At 35.7% G+C, this 19,562-nt stretch overlaps 1 protein-coding gene across 2 annotated transcripts; it reads left to right on the forward strand.

The window, feature by feature from the left end:
- Positions 1 to 268: 268 nt before the first annotated feature.
- Positions 269 to 19,129, forward strand: LOC116126791. 2 transcript variants are annotated; one of them, XR_004127537.1, is made up of 3 exons: positions 269 to 382; positions 513 to 576; positions 19,054 to 19,129. XR_004127537.1 is itself a non-coding variant. In XM_031412470.1 (3 exons), exons 2-3 carry the CDS (start codon positions 571 to 573, stop codon positions 2,135 to 2,137), a joined length of 429 nt encoding a protein of 142 aa, XP_031268330.1. In that variant the 5' UTR covers positions 269 to 382; positions 513 to 570; the 3' UTR covers positions 2,138 to 2,339. The 2 variants fall into 2 exon arrangements, 1 of the variants encoding a protein (XP_031268330.1); XM_031412470.1 differs by lacking the exon at positions 19,054 to 19,129 and adding an exon at positions 1,715 to 2,339.
- Positions 19,130 to 19,562: the final 433 nt, after the last annotated feature.

The raw sequence follows: 19,562 nt of genomic DNA on the forward strand, positions 1-19,562 counted from the left end.
TTTTCTACTAATTTCACGTCCTATAATAATAGAATTTTTAATTTAATTTATATTTGAACGCATTACTAAAATACAGTCCAAGCTTCTTCACCATATTATATAATAAAAATATTTGATTAACATGATATAACCATGAAAAAAAATGAGAATCTGAGTGATATATTGAAGTTACACATGTAGTTTAAGTTAATATTAACAGTAAAGATTCTTGAAATAATTTTCATGGGAAGTGTTTGTCTTCAGTTTGCTGTCTCGCAAAAATCTGTATCTGTAGCGCCCTTTTTATACAACACTGTTGCCTTCTCTTATAGTCTTATTTTCCCTCTCTTAAAGCCTTGCAAATTCACCAACAATACTCCAAGCTTGTCTTTCTTTTAACCAAGTGAGTTACTTGTTTTATTTTGTTTTGTTTTGTTTTGTTTCTTGGATGCTCTGGTTTTGTGTCCATGTTTGAGTGTAAAGATTGTTGACAGATGTAAATCATGGCATAACAATGAAACCCATTTGTCCAGGTCTTGTCTTTCACGTTGCTTCTTCACCTTTTCACGTTTCAACTTCGGGATATCTGTAATGGAGGTTAGTGAATGTTGAGTCTTTTTATTATCTTTGCATTATGTTTTTATCTTCAATATGGTTTCTTTATGCTCTGCGTTTGGTCTGTTTATTATGAGCTTGATCAAGGTTTTGCTTCGTGTTGTTCATGATTCGTTTCGTTAGATTTGTTGTTGTTGTTCTGATTCTTGGTTTGGTCTATGTTTGAGAGCTTTGATATTGAGTTTTGTGTGAAAATTGATCTGGGGTTAGTAATCTTTTTACAGTATGGTTTTTTTTCGAACTCGTATAATGTTTATGTTTTCTTTTCTTTTCTTCTGTGGGTTTATATATTTGGTATGTTGATTTTGCTGCGATCAGTGTATTTGTGGTTTATGGGATTGTGTTTGTTGACTTGTACAGAGAAAAGAGTTCGCGGAATTTTATTATTATGAAATTGATGATTAGTGGGTATTCCCTGTGGGGTTTGGTTTGTGGGTTCACTTGGATATGGCAATGTGGTTGTTCTGGATAAATGCTTGTGGTTATAGATTAAGCTAGTTCTCTATCTGGCGCAGAGAGAAGATTATGCTTTCTTCTAGGTTTTCATTTTTGGTTTGGGAGCTTCTGGTTGTTAAGCAAGTTTGTTTGTTGCTTGAGGGCTTGCCTTTTTACTTGTTTGCATGGAGGAGTGAACTGAAGAGATTATTAGCATATCATTGCAAGTTCGTGGTTGTGTTGTCTTTTTGTTGGTATTCTCCGATAGCCATTCTATTCTACATTCTGGAAGTGTCAGACTGCAGTTCTCACTCTGTCTTTGTTCTAGGTTTCCAATACTTCCATCATTCTTATGTATTTTGATTTTTCTTTCAATGCATTTTATGCTGAATTGATTTGAAATCTTTGACAAATTGGGGATTTTGATTCATATCTCGTGTCATGAATTCTTAGATTTAAGCCACATGTTATGAGTTATAACCTTTGAGAATGTTGCGCTTCCATGTCATACTCTAATTGCTCATTCACGTAGTCTTTTAGTTTCTTTCTTTGTTTTAAATGGCAGTGATTCATAACATTTCCAAAAGTTCTGTCAAATATGCTGTTAAGCATGCCATTTCTGCTTCTATTCCTTGCTGTTATTGATTTTTTGCGCCAAGGTTTCCTGGTCTATATCTTTTGGCAGATGGAATCTGATCATCCAGATTATAATGGCAAGTCCACTGAAGAAACATCTCTTCATGAGTTATCTCCTCCAGATTCTCCTCATAAAAGTGACTTATTTGGAGATCAGCAGGTGAATCCCCGAATTGGAGATGAGTTCCAAGTGAATATTCCTCCCATGATAACAGGAACCGAGTATATTCAGCTTTTAATGAACCCTACTGATTCAAATGTCATGTTTGATGTTTCTCATTCTTTTCTAATGGGTTTGCCCATCCCCATTGCATGGCTTCATGATGAAATAGATAATATTGATGATGCTGCTCGTACAGATGTGTCCTTCAAATGTAAAAAGAGGAAAAAGGGTCAAATTAATATAGGGAGGAGAGGTCCAAAACTCGATGCTTCAGAGTTGTGTGTAAGATTGAAAGCCAGAAAAGAATGAAAACCAGAAAACTTAGAAGCAAAGATTGCAGGAAGAACTAACTTGGATAGGCTTTGTAAATGCACAAGTTATTCTCCAGTTCCTGGTTTGCTAGGAGACTTTTGGAGCGATGCTGAAAAGGAAATTTTTCTTTTTGGTTTATATATATTTGGGAAAAACATTTTTTCAGATAAAAAAATTCATGGAGACCAAAGAGATGGGGGATATTTTGTCATATTATGATAAACCAGCAGTACATAAGGTTTACACCCTTAAGGGGCATAATAGACATTAGGAAGGTTGTTAAGGGAGTAGGGTCTACAAAGCACACGTGTCATGGATGAGAGTCTGTTTTGAGAATATGAATTGTGTGAGTAAGGGTAATTGTGGAAAGGGGAATTGTATATAAGCAGGAAGAGTCGCAGCAGCAGGGTTATCTTTTTGGCATTGATAAAACAGTGGAGGTTCCTGGCTCCTCAAAACGCCAGGGTTTATGGTTACATTCCAGTCCTCACATTTTATATCTGTTTCATTCAAATTATCGGATTAATACAAATTATGCTGAGGTTATATCTATTCTGTTCTTGTGTTATTCTGGTTGTGGATTGACAGTGTGTGGGTGATTTGTGTGAGAATTATTGCTGCTTGGTTGTGGATTTAGTTTGTTTGCAGGTGATCGTATCATATTACTACGGAGAATTTTATAGGTCTAATGAACACCATAGGTGGACAGATTGCCGGAAACCAAGAAGTAGGAAATGTGTATACGGACGGAAAATTTTTACTGGGTGGAGGCAGCAAGAATTGGTGTCTCGTTTGCTTACACGTGTTCCAGAGGAATCTCATAACTCTTTGTTGGAGGTACTGCATTTGTATATATGTTGGATATTATTTTGTTTCTAGTCACTAGTGATATGTCTTTTTTCAAATGAGTTGAAAGATGCCTACTTATCTGTAATATATGCCTAAATTATCGTTAATGTGTGTTTATTGTTACTATCGTTATTTTGCCTTGTGGGTATGTTGAAAATGCCAAAATATTTGGAGAAAAATAAGTCATTTCCTCTCACAGTCTGTTTTCATTGAAGTTTTCTGACTATTAATTCTTGATTCTAATAGAATATGTGAATGGAGAAAAATAGTAGTAAGAAATCTTTATGTCATTCTATTTGATTTGGGTCTTCCATTGTGGCGATGGCAAGAACTTTGGTTGCTGTTGCTATTGGCATGGCTTAGACGCAGATGACTTGGGATGTTTTGTTTCCATTGAAGTTATTCTAATAGAATATGTGAATGGATAAAAATAGACATAAGGAATCTCTTTATCCTTCTATTTGTTTTGGGGTCATCCATCGTGGCGATGATAAAAAACTGTGGTTGCTGTTGTTGCCGATGACTGGGCTGTTCACTGGTGGCTGTTGCTTGATAATTGTATTATTAAAGAATTTTATGAGTTGGGTTTTGGGAGTAATGACAGATGGGGAAGAATGTGATGGCGTATGAAGGTGGAAACTATAATATATACTCTTTGTCCTCCAGGTTGCATGTCCCAATGGTTAAGTATTTGCCTACAACATGGTACGTGAGTTGAGTTCACAATAAACCACTACTGGATGACATGATGATAAAAAAGCAAAAAGAGGTTTCACAAGTTTGAGTTCGAGTTCTCACATGTGTTAAAGGTGTGGCCATTGAAGAACTTACCTAGTTGTTAACTTCAAGGATCTGGGAGATTAGTTGAGATGCGCAAACTAGCTCGGACAACCCGAGTCACACGAAAAAAAAAAAAAAAAAAAAACGAGTCGAGTTCACAAATTTGTGATATAGTGTAGTCCACCTCTAGTTGGTGTTAAAACATTGAGAGAACATTACTTAGGGCAAGAGTCTGAAATGACTCACCTTTATGTAGAAGTTATATATTATGAATTCACTTAAGATTAGAAATATGCAAATGGCCAAATGTCAATTCAATCTTACGACAACATCCATCAAGAGAAGATAAGGGGTATGTTTATATTCTCGATTGACATAGGGCAAACAACAGAACCAAATTAGAGATTTGTATAACATGAATTACTCAGTACATTACTCTGTGTGTTCATCAACTTCATTAATTCAATTTGTCCAATTAAACAATGACAACTGATAAAGAAGTTCAGGGCCAAAGACACCCAAATTAACAAACAACGATAAGAAAAATCATGTGTATAAAGAATTAACAAATGACAAGCTACGGTTGATGATGCCTAGCTCCAAAAGATCAATTTTCCCTTGAAATATATCAAACAGTTGCGGAACTGTTTCTGATACCTTGGACAAAAAAAAAGTCTATGAAGTACTTTTCAGAGGACATCAGCACAAAGACATACTAAAATTCACTCCAAAATATAGTTCAAGCTAAGCAAGACTACCTATCAAACCCCTTCACTGACGTCTTGAGTCTCAATAAACATATCCTCTTTCACTCAAGGAATTTAACTTCACCACTGCATACCTGAAATCCACCTCCAGTGCAATGGAGATTGATAGAATATTGCAATTGCAGTTATACAGGAGCACATGTCAAACAAAAAAGAAGTTGCACAAGCAAAAATATCACAGCATCAATCTGTAATATTGTTCAAGTCAATCAAACTCATTCATCTCTTTCTCTGACCTCCAAGCTTCACGTAATCTAGAAAGGAAGACTGGTTAGAAAGTAGAAACGCCAGGGACGGAGTAAATCAAAACCACATAATTCTGCTTCTACTGGTCATATAACAAATAGCTTAGAAGTTACCACATTCTAAATATGAACAAAGTATACAATCAAATGCAAATTGTAAAAGCGATGAAAACAGTGTTGCTCTGCAGAACTAACTAAGTAATTCAACATTGTTCAATAAACTAAAAAGCTGAAATGTACTAATCACCAATTAGAGATTATACAATCGTTTTAGGCTTGGAAAGTTGACATGCTACAGTTTGCTGGAGAAAACACAAATATTCATATCCAGAGCCTGAAAGCCTTCCTTCCTTTGATAGATATTAATCAATTCAGGAACCTGGTCAAGGATTTTCTCACAAACCTATCCAAGAATAGCTTCTCAGCAGGTTTCACACATGAACTTAGGCTCAAATTTTTTTTCACCAACCCCTTGATTGCAGAACTTTACTGAACAAACACCTTAGGATTACCCTCTTTTCCAAACTCATTAGGAAAACGTCTGGAGACAAGGCAAATCTGTGGACTGCCAACCCATCTTGTTCACAAGAAAATCCATTACATTCATATTTTGATTTCAGAGGCATTCAAACTTGGGCCATTTTCTGAAAACCAACATAATGCCTCTCAGACCATCCCCACCCTGAAAACGTCCAATTCTGTTCCAAGTTCATTGACTCATTACAACAAACACCTTCATCGCATGGATGAACCCACATTCTGAGATTTGAATAACATGATTAATCATTACTTTCTCTGTGTGTTTTCATCAACTTCATTCATTTCAGTTTGTCCAATTAAACAATGAGAACTGATACAAGAAGCTCTAGGCTGTATTCAGAGCTGAATAAGTTCAGGGCCAAAGGCACTCACATTAACAAGCAACAATAAAAAGAAAAAAAACCAACAAATAACAAGCTACAGTTGGTTGTCTCAGGTTTTTGCTAAAATCCAATGCCCAGTTCTGAAAGACAACTTTCCCTTGATATATATCAAATAGTTGTGGAACCTGTTCCTGATACTTGGACAAGAATTGTCCGCGAAGCGCTTTCAGAGGAATCAGCACGTAAGACAAACCGAATTTTTTCTTAATCAAGTCGTTCAACAACAAAACCCAAAAACCTGCACATCCGGGATGATTCTCTTCTCCAAACTATAAGCTAAAGCCCTAGGTGTTAGCAATTGCTGAAGGTGCGCAACCATCTTGTTCAATAAAAGTCCATTTTGGTATTTATATTCTCCACAGACAGAGTCATACCTCTGGGATAGCTTCTAAAAGCTAACGCAAGTCATTCTCAGACCAACCCCAACCCGTAAACCTTCAGTTTTGTGCCCAGGAATTGTCAGTCATGGTCGTAACTGCTACGAGTGCATCAATAAATGCATGGTTGAGGATTGAATCCCATATCGATAACCTTCTTGAACTTTTATCAAACTTTTCAGAACTTCGCACAATACACAAGGATTTGAGGTCACCAAAGTTGAAATACCTGATTGTGTCATTCCAATTCCTTTCAAGGCAGAGATATTGGGAACAACTTTTTTGCATATCATGCAAACGAATTACGCTTATAAATATTGACAATTTTTCATTGTTGGAAACCAAACTCTTAATGAAATTGTGTTAGGAATAATGTTTCTCTAAGCTCTGACACAAAAAGAAGGGTTGAGCAAGGTCAGTACTAAAAATCCCCACGGAATGGAAAAACTCAAGCTGGGTAAAAGAGTTTCCTCAACGCTGCCTACAGCAATTTCGGTTTTTTTTTAACTAGTTTGGATATGTGCGCATTGGTAAACCCATTTTTCCTGAGAATGCCAAGTACAGCATCTGGCTTTTTGGGTTTCAAAAGCTACTTTCTTTGATAAAGAAGCAGCAATTTCTGGGGACAACCCACATGAGTTTATGAAATAAGACCACTGTGAATGAATGCTGTTTTCTCTTATCACGTGCCACAACTTCAACCGATGAGAAGGATTTAGAAAAAAGTGATGTATTTGCAAAACAAAACTCAAATGGATCGACGAGCATGCCAACATTCTCCAATTGGGACTAGTTGAAATTGCAGTCTTTTGCAGCACAAAGGAAACATGGCCAAATCAAATAAAAATTAAGAAAAAAAAGAAGAAGAAAAGCAAGAAAGTACTCACGAATTGTTTCAAATTTTCAGCTTGAACTGGGTATTTGATTGCGAATCTGTATATAAAATGCCCTCGTCGAATTACAACACAGATTTGATAAACTGCTTTTAGGGTTTCCCTTTTCAATTTGCGTTATTGCTCTCCATCACGAGACGTGACTCATTTAATTAAGAGAGAATAACAATTCCCACCCCAAGGTTTGGCGTAATCATTTCCCACCCAAGACTTTGAGAAAAACAATTGCCCACCATCATTAAGAAACGTCTGTTAATTTTAACTGAAGATGGATAGGATGGTAAATTCACTAGAAGCTTTAAATCAAAGATTTAAAATTTTCTTTCTTCGTCCAAGGACCGTGTAACGAAGTTTCCCAGGATAAGATTTTGCTCTCCAAACCCAAACCCTACTCCATCAGAATTTCTTTAAATCCGTTTTTTTTTCGATGATACTAATTGGTGATCCCTAACCAAAACCCAACTCCAAATCTCCAAAACTAAATTGCTACCAGATGAACAAAACCCAGATCCCAACACTCCTCTAAAACTCCGCCCCAGCAATTTGCAAGAGTTTGGGACAAGTCTAAGAAAGGAATTGAGGTGTCCCAAGGATCCACAGGTAGTTGGTACCTTCATTGACAAGTTTGGAAACACCGTTTGAAAAGGACGACCTAGATCATTTTCACGATAAGGTGTATCCAAGCGATGATCTCATAATCCGATAATAATACTAATCAAAATATAAATGTGCTAGGTTCATGCAATTCAAGGAGATATAAATAGGTATTTAAGGAAGTTGATGATTTAGATCAATATAATAAGTGGAAATCTAGGCTTGTTTGGATATGGATGAATGAGGAAATTGAGAGCATGTTTGAACAAAATGGTGCTTGGTTGGGATGAGATTGAGGATCTTAGCCGCATTGAGAGAAGAAAGTGACTCATGATGGGAGCCCAAATAGAGCTGACTTGGGAAGCGACTGCATTTGCAAAAGAAAGGAAGACTTGAGTTGGGATATTGAAGATGAGGATGAGCCAGTTAAAGCACCATACACCATGAATCTTAAGTTCTTAAATTCTTAGAATTGATTGCACTATGCCCTTTTTACCTCCATATTAGGAAGAGGAAGACTTGAGTTGGGATAATGAGTAAGAGAGAGAGAAAAAATTTTAAGTAGTTGATTTTTCGGCTCCACAAATTTACGATTCTGTCTTTCTTCAATTAAAGTTAATAGATAGATCATAAAATGGATGAAAAAATGTATTTTTCCAAAGTTTTTGGGTGAGAAAAGTTTCAAATCAGTGATCGGTAAGGAATATAATGTTCATTATACTCTGTTAAACAAATTAAAAACTAGAACAAGATGTGTTCTGAAGCACTTTTCAAGGACATCAGCATACAGACAGACTAAAATCACTCCAAATATAGTTCTAATTAAGCAAAACACTATCATCAATCCCTTCATGATGTCTGAGGCTCAATAAACATATCTCTCTTTCCCACAAGGAATTAACTTCACCACTGCATACCTGAAATACACCTGCAGTGCAATGGAGATTGATAGATATTGCTTATACAGGAGCACAAATCAACAACAAAGAAGTTGCACAGCAAAACACATAATTCTCATTACTAGCCAATGTCATGTAACAAACTTAGTTAAAAGTTTACACATTCAATATGAACTGAAGATACAATCAAATGCAAATGGAAGCGATGAAAACAGTGTTGCCTGCAGACTAACGAAGGAATTCAACATTGTTCAATAAACTAAAAGGCTGAAATGTACTAATCACCAATTAGAGTTATACAATCGTTTTAGGCTTGGAAAGGTGACATGCTACAGTTTGCGGAAGAAACACACATTTCATATCAGGCTGAAAGCCTTCCTTCCTGTGATAGTATTTCTCACAAACCATCCAGAGTAGCTTCTCAGCAGGTTTTAATGAACTTAGCTAAATTTTTTTTCACAACCCTTTGATTGCGAACTTTATAGCAAACCCTCGGATACCCTCTTTTAAATCATTAGGAAAAACGTTGGAGAAAGGCAATATTATGGACTGCCAACCCTCTTGTTCACAAGAAAACCATACATTCATTATTTTGATTCGAGGCATTTCATAAAATGGGCATTTTTTGAAAACCAAACATAATGTACAACCATCCACTTATGAAAACGTCAAAATTCTGTTCCAAGTTGATTACTCATTACAACAAACACCTTCATCGCATGGATTTTATGGATTTTACTTTCACCAGCCTGTTTGAACTTTGTATACTTCTATTTATACTAGTTATTAGTTATAAATATAATGTTGAGCCTCCCTACAAGATATTAGGACTCATGCCAAGTGGCAACTCAATTATTATTTGCTGATCTTGGATATATATAACTTTTATAACTCTATGCTGTCACAATGATGACAATGTTTATTAATATTCTATTATTCAAATTTTATAAAAACATCTAATTAATTATATGTGAGTTCAATGTACTCATCGACCAATGTATACTTTGTCATCCAACGTTGTAGACATCCAATGTTTAGGTATTTGCCATAAAAGGGTACGTGAGTTGAGTTAAATATCGTCATATAAATAGTCCACCATGGTATGGTGGGTATTAAAAAGATTGCAAAAGTTTATATGAAATCCAAACCAATTGATCGATCAAGGAAATGTAATGTTAGTTATACTCTGTTAAACAAATTAAAAAAACTAGAACACAGATGTGTCTTTGAAGCACTTCAGAGGACATCAGCACAGAAAACAGACTAAAATTCACTCAAAATATAGTTCTAATTAAGCAAAAACACCTATCAATCCCCTACTGAGTCCCGAGTCTCAATAAACATTCCTCTTTCCACAAGGAATTTACTTCACCACTGCATACCTGAAATGCACCTCCAGTGCAATGGAGATTGATAGAATATTGCAATTACAACAGAGCACACATCAAACAAACAAAGAAGTTGCACAAGCAAAAATATCATAATATAGTTCAAATCAATCAAAACACCATTCATCTCTTTCTCTGACCCCAAGCTCACTGTAATTGATGCAGGGAAGGGCTTGTTAGAAACTTTAGGGACCCAGAGTAAATCAAAACCACATGTTCAATACACTAAACACTAAATGTAATAATCACCAATAGAGATTATACAATCGTTTTAGGTTTTGGAAAGTTGACATGCTACAATTTGCTGGAAGAGACATGGGTATTCAATCCAGAGCCTAAAGCTTCCTTCCTTTGATAGTACATCAATTCAGGAACCGTCCAAGTATTTTTTCACAAAAACTATCCAAGAATACCTTCTCACAGGGTCTACACATGCACATAGGCTCAAATTTTCTTCTCAACCCCTCGCTTGCAGAACTTTAATTACCAAACACCTTGGGATTACCCTCTTTTCCAAGCTCAAAAGGAAAACCTTTGGAAACAAGGCAATATCTGTGGACTGCCAACCCATTTTTTCACAAGAAAATCCATTCCATTCATTATTTTGCTTTCAGAGGCATTCATACAAAGGGGCATTTTTGAACACCAACATAAGTCCTATTCAGACCACCCCCACCCCCTGAAAAGGTCAAATTTCTGTTCCAAAGTTGATTCAGTCATTGAGCAAACACCTTCATTGCATGGATGAACCCACATTTTTCGAGGATCAAAACCCATTTCAAGAACCTTCTTGACATTTTTGTCGAACTTCTCAAGTTTTGGAGGATATAGGCGCATAACATGTTAAAATCAGTGCAATAAACGGGCGGCATTCCAAGTTCTTTAGGACGCAAGTTTTGGAGACACATTCTTTGCCAAATCAAACGTAAGAGCCATGATTCGTTTCTAACGATTAATAATATAGCATCAGAGAAGTGGCACACTTTGAGGAATTTAAAGTTAGGAATGAGTAGGTTCTCCAAACTGCGACAAAATAGCAGGAGTGAAAGCAAACACTCGCAAGCTCAGCATCTGTGATCCCCAAAGATTTGAAAAACTCAAATTTAGGTAAAATTGACCTCTCGGCTCGGCTAAAAGTAAACTAGGGCGCATTCTAACAAGTTTGGTTATATGGGAAGTCGTAAATCCCCAGTTTCTTAGAACTTCAGGACCGAATCTGGTCGTTCAGCAGATTGAATCTGATTCTTTTGGAGAAAGATTTTGCTATTTCTGGGGATAACCCACATGAGTTTATGAGGTATGACACAGTAAATAAGTAATCTCTTAACTTGTTCGATTTCGTGGGAGAATGATCTAATGATAGTGGGCAACAACTCAAACCAATCCACTGATTATGTGCCTAAATTTTACACACACAACTGTAAATATTTGGTAAAACTTGCGCAAGTACTACTCTATACAGATAACACACCATCGTAATCGTGAAAGTATAATCACATGTATTGAAGGTTTTGTTTAGTATGTAGGTTTAACTCACCAGCTTGCAGAGGAGAAAAAGAAGACACTTCCGCTAACTGGTGTTCAGAGCAAATAAACATGAAAAATGGTGCTATTACACAAGAAAATATTCTTGGATACGAAGCCTGTTGTGAAAATTATTTTATTTGAGAAGCTTCAAATAATCATAGAATATCAGGAGAAATGTTTCACTCTTTCTTCACCTTCGAGAACGGCTAAACCGAAAGGCAAAATGGATCCCAGTTGAGTAAAGGGCAATAGACGGAAAATTGTGAAGGACTCACGGATATTTTTGAAATTTCATGGACTTGGGTGATTTTAGGCAAAAATTAAGGGATTTTAAGATATTTCTATAAAAAAAAATTTTGGGTCACAAGTTATATTCTGTTAAATTTAATAAATAAGTAAAATCCAGCCCTCACGTGGCGGCCAAAATTTGGCCGCGGAGGGCAATAAGTAGACATTTGGCCCGCTGCTTTCGGGGATTGGATTTTTGGTTGTGTAGTGTGAATTCTGCACCTCCATTCCTATCACCTCCCACAAGCCACCACATCTTTGCCCACCAACTGTTCGACGAAAGGCCTCAACCACATTCTGAATATAATTGTTTTTGGGTGTTGATTGATGTCGGTATGTGTTGAGTTGTTACTGTTGTTTGTGGAGATCCTACGATTTAGTGAGTGGCTGGGTGGCAGTGGCTGGATGGTTGGAGATGGGGACGATGTGGAGGTTAAAGAAAAGTGGTGTTATTGAAATAAATTTGAAAGTAAGATAGTTATTTTATAATTCAACTAATTTGGGGCTTAAATGGTAATTTATTAACATGTGTCACAACCTAAAAGTCGCTAAAGTGGTACTTTAACCTTTAAAGGTGAAAATCTGGAATTTATGAAATTAGGGGTAAGAACTTGTAATTTCGCAAAAGTCTTGGGTGAGAAGTTGAGAACATGCCCTTTCTCTGTTAAAACCCGCATTTGCAACGCGTCTCAAACAAACCGTGTCCAATAGTTGACCCAATAAATTTCCCATTATAGCGTCTTCTACTCCTCCTTAATCAGAAAACCATGACACAAACTAATGGTAATGGAAGTAAAACCCGAAAATGTGCTACTCCATTACACTCTTGATAAAAAACAAATTAAAAAAGTTTAAGAAACAAGATCAACGCCATTTCAATGCATACAGCAACATCCATCAAAAAGAGAAGAAAGTGGGGGAACTTTTATTTTCGGATTGACATGAACAAACAACAATTAGTAAGATTTGTATATACATGATGTATTAAACAATCAGAAATGATACAAGAAGTCTAAGCTGTATTAGAGGCTTAATAGCAGGGCCAAAGGCACTCACATAACAAGCAACAATAAAAAAAAATAAAACAACATAACAAGCTACAGTTGGTTTGTCTCAGGTTTTTGTAAATCCAATGCCCAGTTCTGAAAGATCAACTTTCCTTGATATATATCAAATAGTTGTGGAACCTGTTCCTGATTATTGGACAAGAAATGTCTGCGAAGACCTTTTCAGGAAATTCAGCACATAAGACAAACTGATTTTTTTCTTAATCAAGTCCTTCAACGAAAAACCTGAAAACCCTGCATCTCGGGATGATTCTCTTCTCAAAACATAAGCTAAAGCCAAGGTTTCTAGCAATTGCTGAAGGTTGCCAACCCATCTTGTTCAATAAAAGTCCATTTTGGTATTTATATTCTCCACAGACAGAGTCATAAATGGGATAGCTTCTAAAAGCTAACCGAAGTCATTTTCAGACCAACCCCAACTCCTATAACCTTCAGTTTTTGTTCCCAGGAATTGCTGTCATGGCCAACTGTCTAAGGCATTGAAAAGCACTGGTTGAAGGATGAATCCCATCTCGATCAACTCTTGACACTTTCATCAAACTTTTCAGAACTTTCACACAATACACCGGATTTGGGACCAAAGTTGAAAAACCTGATGTGTCACTCCAATTCCTTTCAAAGCAGAGATATTGGGTACAACGTTCTTTTGCACATCATGCAAAAAGTTGCTCGCTCCCAACATTAACAATTTTTCATGTTGGACCAAACTCTTGAGAAATTATAGTTAGGGATAATTTTTTCTCTAAGCTCTGGCACAAATACCAGGGTTTGAGGAAAGTACATTCGCAAGGTCATACCAGAAATCCCAAGAATGGAAAAACTCAAGTTTGGGTAAAAGATTTTCTAACCCTGCCTAAGAGCAATTTCGGTTTTTTTTTAACTAGTTTGGATATGTGGGCTCGGAAAACCCATTTTTCTGAGAAGGCCAAGTACAGAATCTGGCTTTTCTGAGGTTTCAAAAGCTACTTTCTTTGATAAAGAAGCGGCAATTTCTGGGGACAACCCACATGAGTTTATGAAATAAGACACTGTGAAGAATGTTGTTTTTTCTCTATCATGTGCACAACTAACCGATGAGAAAGATAGAAAAAAGTGAGTATTCTGCAAAACAAAACTCAAATGGATCGACGAGTATGCCCAATTTGGGACTAGTTGAAATTGCGGTCTTTTGCAGCACAAACGAAACATGGCCAAATCAAATGCAAATTAAGAAAAAGAAGCAGAAGAGCAAGAAGGTACTCACGAATTATTAGCTTGAATCGGTATTTGATTGCGAATCTTTATACAAATGCCCTCGTAGAATGGCAACGCACATTTCTGATAAACTGCTTTTAGGGTTTTCACTTTTCAAATTCACGTCTGCGTTATTGCTCTCCAGCATGAGACCAAAACGCACCGTATGTTCAATTGAAACTTGAAAGGTCTTGAATCTAGAGCTGTGTCTTTCGTGGCTCATCTAATTAAGAGAGAATGACAATTTCCCACCAAGCTTTGGTGTACTCTCCCAACCAAAAACTTGAGAAAACAATTACCCACCCATCGTTAAAACCATTGTTAACTTTTACCAAGAGTAAATTATTTGCAATTCCAAATCGATACCCAAATCCAAAGCCACCATCATGAGGTTCTCAAATCTATGTTTTTTCAACTGATACTAATCCCCAACAAAACGACTACGAATCCTCCAACACCAAATTACACCAATGAACAAAAACAGAATCCCAAACTCCTCCCAAACCCCAACTAGCAATGAAGTGGTGTTGATGGTGAAGTTTTAATGGTTTAATCAAAACCCTAACGTCAAATCTGAATCAATTGTTGAAACCTGTTTTGCAATGTAAAGAGTTCAAGACGGGTCTAAGGAGGAACTTGAGGGGACCCAGAGATCTATAGGGAAAATCAGTACCATCATTAACGAGTTTGAAACACTGTTTTGAAAGGGAACCTAAACATTTCTTATGGTAAGGATGCTATCTAGCAGTTGATCACAAATCCAAGCATCTATTATAATACTAAATAGAATAATATATTGGCAACGTAAACCTATAGTTTTTTGATGCTCATGTTCGTGTGATTCAAGGAGAGTAAATACATATTGTGTGGAAGATGATGATTTAAATGATTATTTGAATGAGGATTGGGAGCTTGTTTAACAAAATACGGTGCTTGGTTGGGATGAGATTGAAGATCTTAGCAACATTGATGAGAAGAAAGTGACTCATGCTAGGAGCCCAAATAGAGCTTACTTAAGGAAGCGATTGAGGTGTGAGAAGAAGAGGAAGACTGAGTTGGGATATGAAGTGTGGCCAGAGAGATTTTTAAATCGTTGATTTTCGGCTCCATTGAATTTACATCTTGTACTTCTTCGTTAAAGGTTAAACGATGTGTGGAAATTTGTTTTTCTTAAAGTTTTAGGGGCAAAATTAATTACACCCAACCTTGGGTGGGAAATTGTCATTCTTTCTCAAAAACAATTGTAATTTATCACATCCCTAATTTGATATAAAATTCAAAAAAACATAAAAAAAGATGAGCAAACGACTTTTCCCACTCAAATAATGGTTTAATGATACTTTATACACACAAACTTTTAAAATACACTTTACTACCCAATTTATCTTCGTTTCTGATTTTGACACGTTGCAACCCCACAACACCATTCTTTTCCCAATCATCACTCACCAAAACGTTTTGTGCAACCGTGCCTCAAGTAAATTCCAATCAATCCCAACCACAAAATCAACCTTACCACCAAAAGACTATCAGCCTCCCCTCTTCAACACCGCAGGATATGAATTTGGTAATAAAATATATTTTAAAAGTTTGTGGGTGAAAAAGTGTCATTAAGCCATTATTTAAGTGGAAAAAAAGTGTTAACTCTAAAAAAGATGTACAAAATCCTACTTAATGTTAGTATTTTTTAAGTATAGTTTTATATCAGCTTGTAGGCTCCTTGTTCCGGTACTATAACCTTATTCATCTTTATGACTTTTTTTTTTTTTTTTTTTTTTTGTGATCTAAAAGTTCTTTTGTTTTTTAATCTTATTTCAAGTTGAGAGATTTAAATTTTAAATTATTTTTGTTTTGAATTTCAATGTGAAAATTCAATTAGTTGATAATGTTATTTTATATATATCCTTGCAAGTAGACTTGATTATATATTTTTTTTAGGATTTTTTTTTTTTTTCTACAAGAAGTTATATGTTTAGGGTTATATTAGTGGGTAGCTCCCTATTAATACCCAAAAAGATGATCCATAATTAAATTTAATCAAATATGAAATGATGATTTCTATAAAAACCTCAACATGTTGTTTAATTCTTTTTTAGCTAAAATCTATCATTGTATTAAGGTCTACAGGGTAAGGGATAGTTTAGGGTAGACGGCTTTTATGTGGTTAGATTGTAGACCTCTCAAAAGATAACTTGAGGTGTAAGGTTATAGAGATGAGGTTAACAACTTTTTCCCACCCCAAAAATGGTTTAATGAATTTTTCTATTACAGACTTTTAAAATATCATTTATTATCCAAATTTATATTTTGAGGAAATAGAAAGCAAAGGTCCAAACTATTGGGTCTTTGAAGAGGAGAGGTCGATGAGTCTTTTGGGTGGAAGGTTGATTTTAGTAGTTAAAATTGATCGAAATTTGAATTAGAGGGTAGTTGCGCAAACCCTAATCGTTGATTGCCGAGTTGGCAAGGTCGGCAAGACTAGGGTTTGAAGGGTTTGTAGTGATGATCGGACAGAAATGAGGTGGTGGTGTGGGGTTGCAACGATCCGGAGTAAAAAAAGGAACAAATTTGGGTATAAAGTGATATTTTAAAAGTTGTGGGTGAGAAAAGATTAAGTCATTATTTGGGTGGGAAAAGTTGTTTACTCTTATGAGGCCGAGTGAAAGAGTTCAAAGAGAGAGGGAGCTTGACTAGGAAGCTAACTTCTGTGTAAGAACGAAAGTCAACTTAGGATTCGACAATACAATGAAAGGGTTTTCGATCAATGGATAAAAGTTACTCTAAAAATAACAATTAATCTTCTTAAGAGTTCACTTATGGGAAAGTTTGAAACTTCAGTGTATATTTTGTCATCTAGGGTTGTAGCATGTTCCAATGGGTACATATTCGCCTACTAAAGTGTTACGTGAGTTAAGTTCAGAATGTCGTGATATAGTAAGTCCACACTAGTGTGTTTAAAAAATTGAGAGAACATTTACGTAGGGGTGGATCAAAAAGTAGTAGTGTTTTATTTGAACAACTTTTGGCAGTCAGCGAGTGGTTTGATAGAGACTCTTGAGTGTATTACTCAAGTGTTGAGTTTGAATCTCTCATCGTTGCTAATGGGGTAGCTATTAGCTCTTAACGGCAAATAGTTTCAAGTCCAGGGAATTAGGTTAGGATTGCGTAAGCTTACTGGAAACCTTCGATCATAAAAAAAAAAAAAAAGTTTTATTTGAATTCTCTAGCATATTATGGATTATTATTTGGGATCCAAGATTATCTATGCAAGGGCAAATGTCTTGCATTTAGTTTATAACATGATTAAAACAAATTTTTAAAGTATGCGTCCATATTTTAGAATTGAAGAAACAAACAATATAAATTTATTATCTTTTTTTTTTTTTTTTTTGATTAAAAAAAAAACCTTTAAAATCCCCCTATTAGCATTATAATAAATCACCTATACATAATTTTCTACTAATTCACCTCCATAATAATAGATTTTAATTTAATTTATATTTTAACGCATTACTAAAATACAGTCCAGCTCTTCACCCTATATATAATAAAAATATTTGATAACATATAACCATGAAAAAAATGAGATCTGAGTGATATATTGAAGTTACACATGTAGTTTAAGTAATATACAGTAAAGATTCTTGAAATAATTTTCATGGGAAGGTTTGTCTTCAGTTTGCTGTCTCGCAAAAATCTGTATCTGTAGCGCCCTTTTATACAACACTGTTGCCTTCTCTTATAGTCTTATTTCCCTCTCTTAAAGCCTTGCAAATTCACCAACAATACTCCAAGCTTGTCTTTCTTTTAACCAAGTGAGTTACTGTTTTATTTTGTTTTTGTTTTGTTTTGTTTCTGGATGCTCTGGTTTGTGTCCATGTTTGAGTGTAAAGATTGTGACAGATGTAAATCATGGCATAACAATGAAACCCATTTGTCCAGGTCTGTCTTTCACGTTGCTTCTTCACCTTTCACTTTCAACTTCGGGATATCTGTAATGGAGGTTAGTGAATGTTGAGTCTTTTTATTATCTTTGCATTATGTTTTATCTTCAATAGGTTTCTTTATGCTCTGCGTTTGGTCTGTTTTTATGAGCTTGATCAGGTTTGCTTCGTGTTGTTCATGATTCGGTTCGTTAGATTTTGTTGTTGTTCTGATTCTTGGTTTGGTCTATGTTGAGAGCTTTGATATTGGTTTTGTGTGAAAATGATCTGGGGTTAGTAATCTTTTTACAGTATGGTTTTTTTCGAACTCGCATAATGTTTAGTTTTCTTTTCTTTTCTTCTTTGGGTTTATATATTTGTATGTTGATTTTGCTGCGATCAGTGTATTGTGGTTTATGGGATTGTGTTTGTGGCTTGTACAGAGAAAAGAGTGCGGAATTTATTATTATGAAATTGATGATTGTGGGTATTCCCTGTGGGGTTTGGTTTGTGGTTCACTTGGTATGTCAATGTGGTTGTTCTGGATAAATGCTTGTGGTTATAGATTAAGCTAGTTCTCTATCTGGCGCAAGAGAAGATTATGCTTTCTTCTAGGTTTTCATTTTTGGTTTGGAGTTTGGTTGTTAAGCAAGTTTGTTGTTGCTTGAGGTTGCCTTTTACTGTTTGCATGGAGGAGTGAACTGAAGAGTATTTAGCATATCATTGCAAGTTCGTGGTTGTGTTGCTTTTTGTTGGTATTTTCGATAGCCATTCTTCTAACATCTGGAAGTGTCAGACTGCAGTTCTCACTCTGTCTTGTTCTAGGTTTCCAATACTTCCATCATTCTTATGTATTTGATTTCTTTCAATGCATTTTATGCTGAATTGATTTGAATCTTTGACAAATTGGGATTTGATTCATATCTGTCATGAATTCTTAGATTTAAGCCACAGTTATGAGTTAACCTTTGAGATGGTTGCGCTTCCATGTCATACTCTAATTGCTCATTCATGTAGTCTTTTGTTTCTTTCTGTTTTAATGGCTGATTCATAACATTTCCAAAAGTTTGTCAAATATGCGTTAAGCATGCCATTTCTGCTTCTATTCCTTTTGCGTTATGATTTTTTGCGCCATGTTTCCTGGTCTATTGTTTTGGCAGATGGAATCTGATCATCCAGATTTACAATGGCAAGTCCACTGAAGAAACATCTCTTCATGAGTTATCTCCTCCAGATTTTCCTCTAAAAGTGACTTATTTGGAGATCAGCAGGTGAACCCGAATTGGAGATGAGTCCAAGTGAATATTCCTCCCATGATAACAGGAACCGAGTATATTCAGCTTTTAATGAACCTACTGATTCAAATGTCATGTTTGATGTTTCCATTCTTTCTAATGGGTTTGCATTCATTGCGTGGCTTCATGATGAAATAAATAATATTGATGAGCTGCTCGTACAGATGAGTCTTTCAAATGTAAAAAGAGCAAAAAGGGTCAAATTAAATAGGGAGGAGAGGTCCAAAACTCAATGCTTCAGGTGTTGTGCGTAAGATTGAAAGCCAGAAAAGAATCAAAACCAGAAAACTTAGAAGCAAAGATTGCAGGAAGAACTAATTGGATAGCCTTTGTAAATGCAAAGTTATTCTCCAGTTCTGGTTTGCTAGGAGACT

The sequence above is a fragment of the Pistacia vera genome, unplaced genomic scaffold, assembly GCF_008641045.1.
Source record: "Pistacia vera cultivar Batoury unplaced genomic scaffold, PisVer_v2 Contig184, whole genome shotgun sequence".
Lineage (NCBI taxonomy): Eukaryota > Viridiplantae > Streptophyta > Magnoliopsida > Sapindales > Anacardiaceae > Pistacia > Pistacia vera.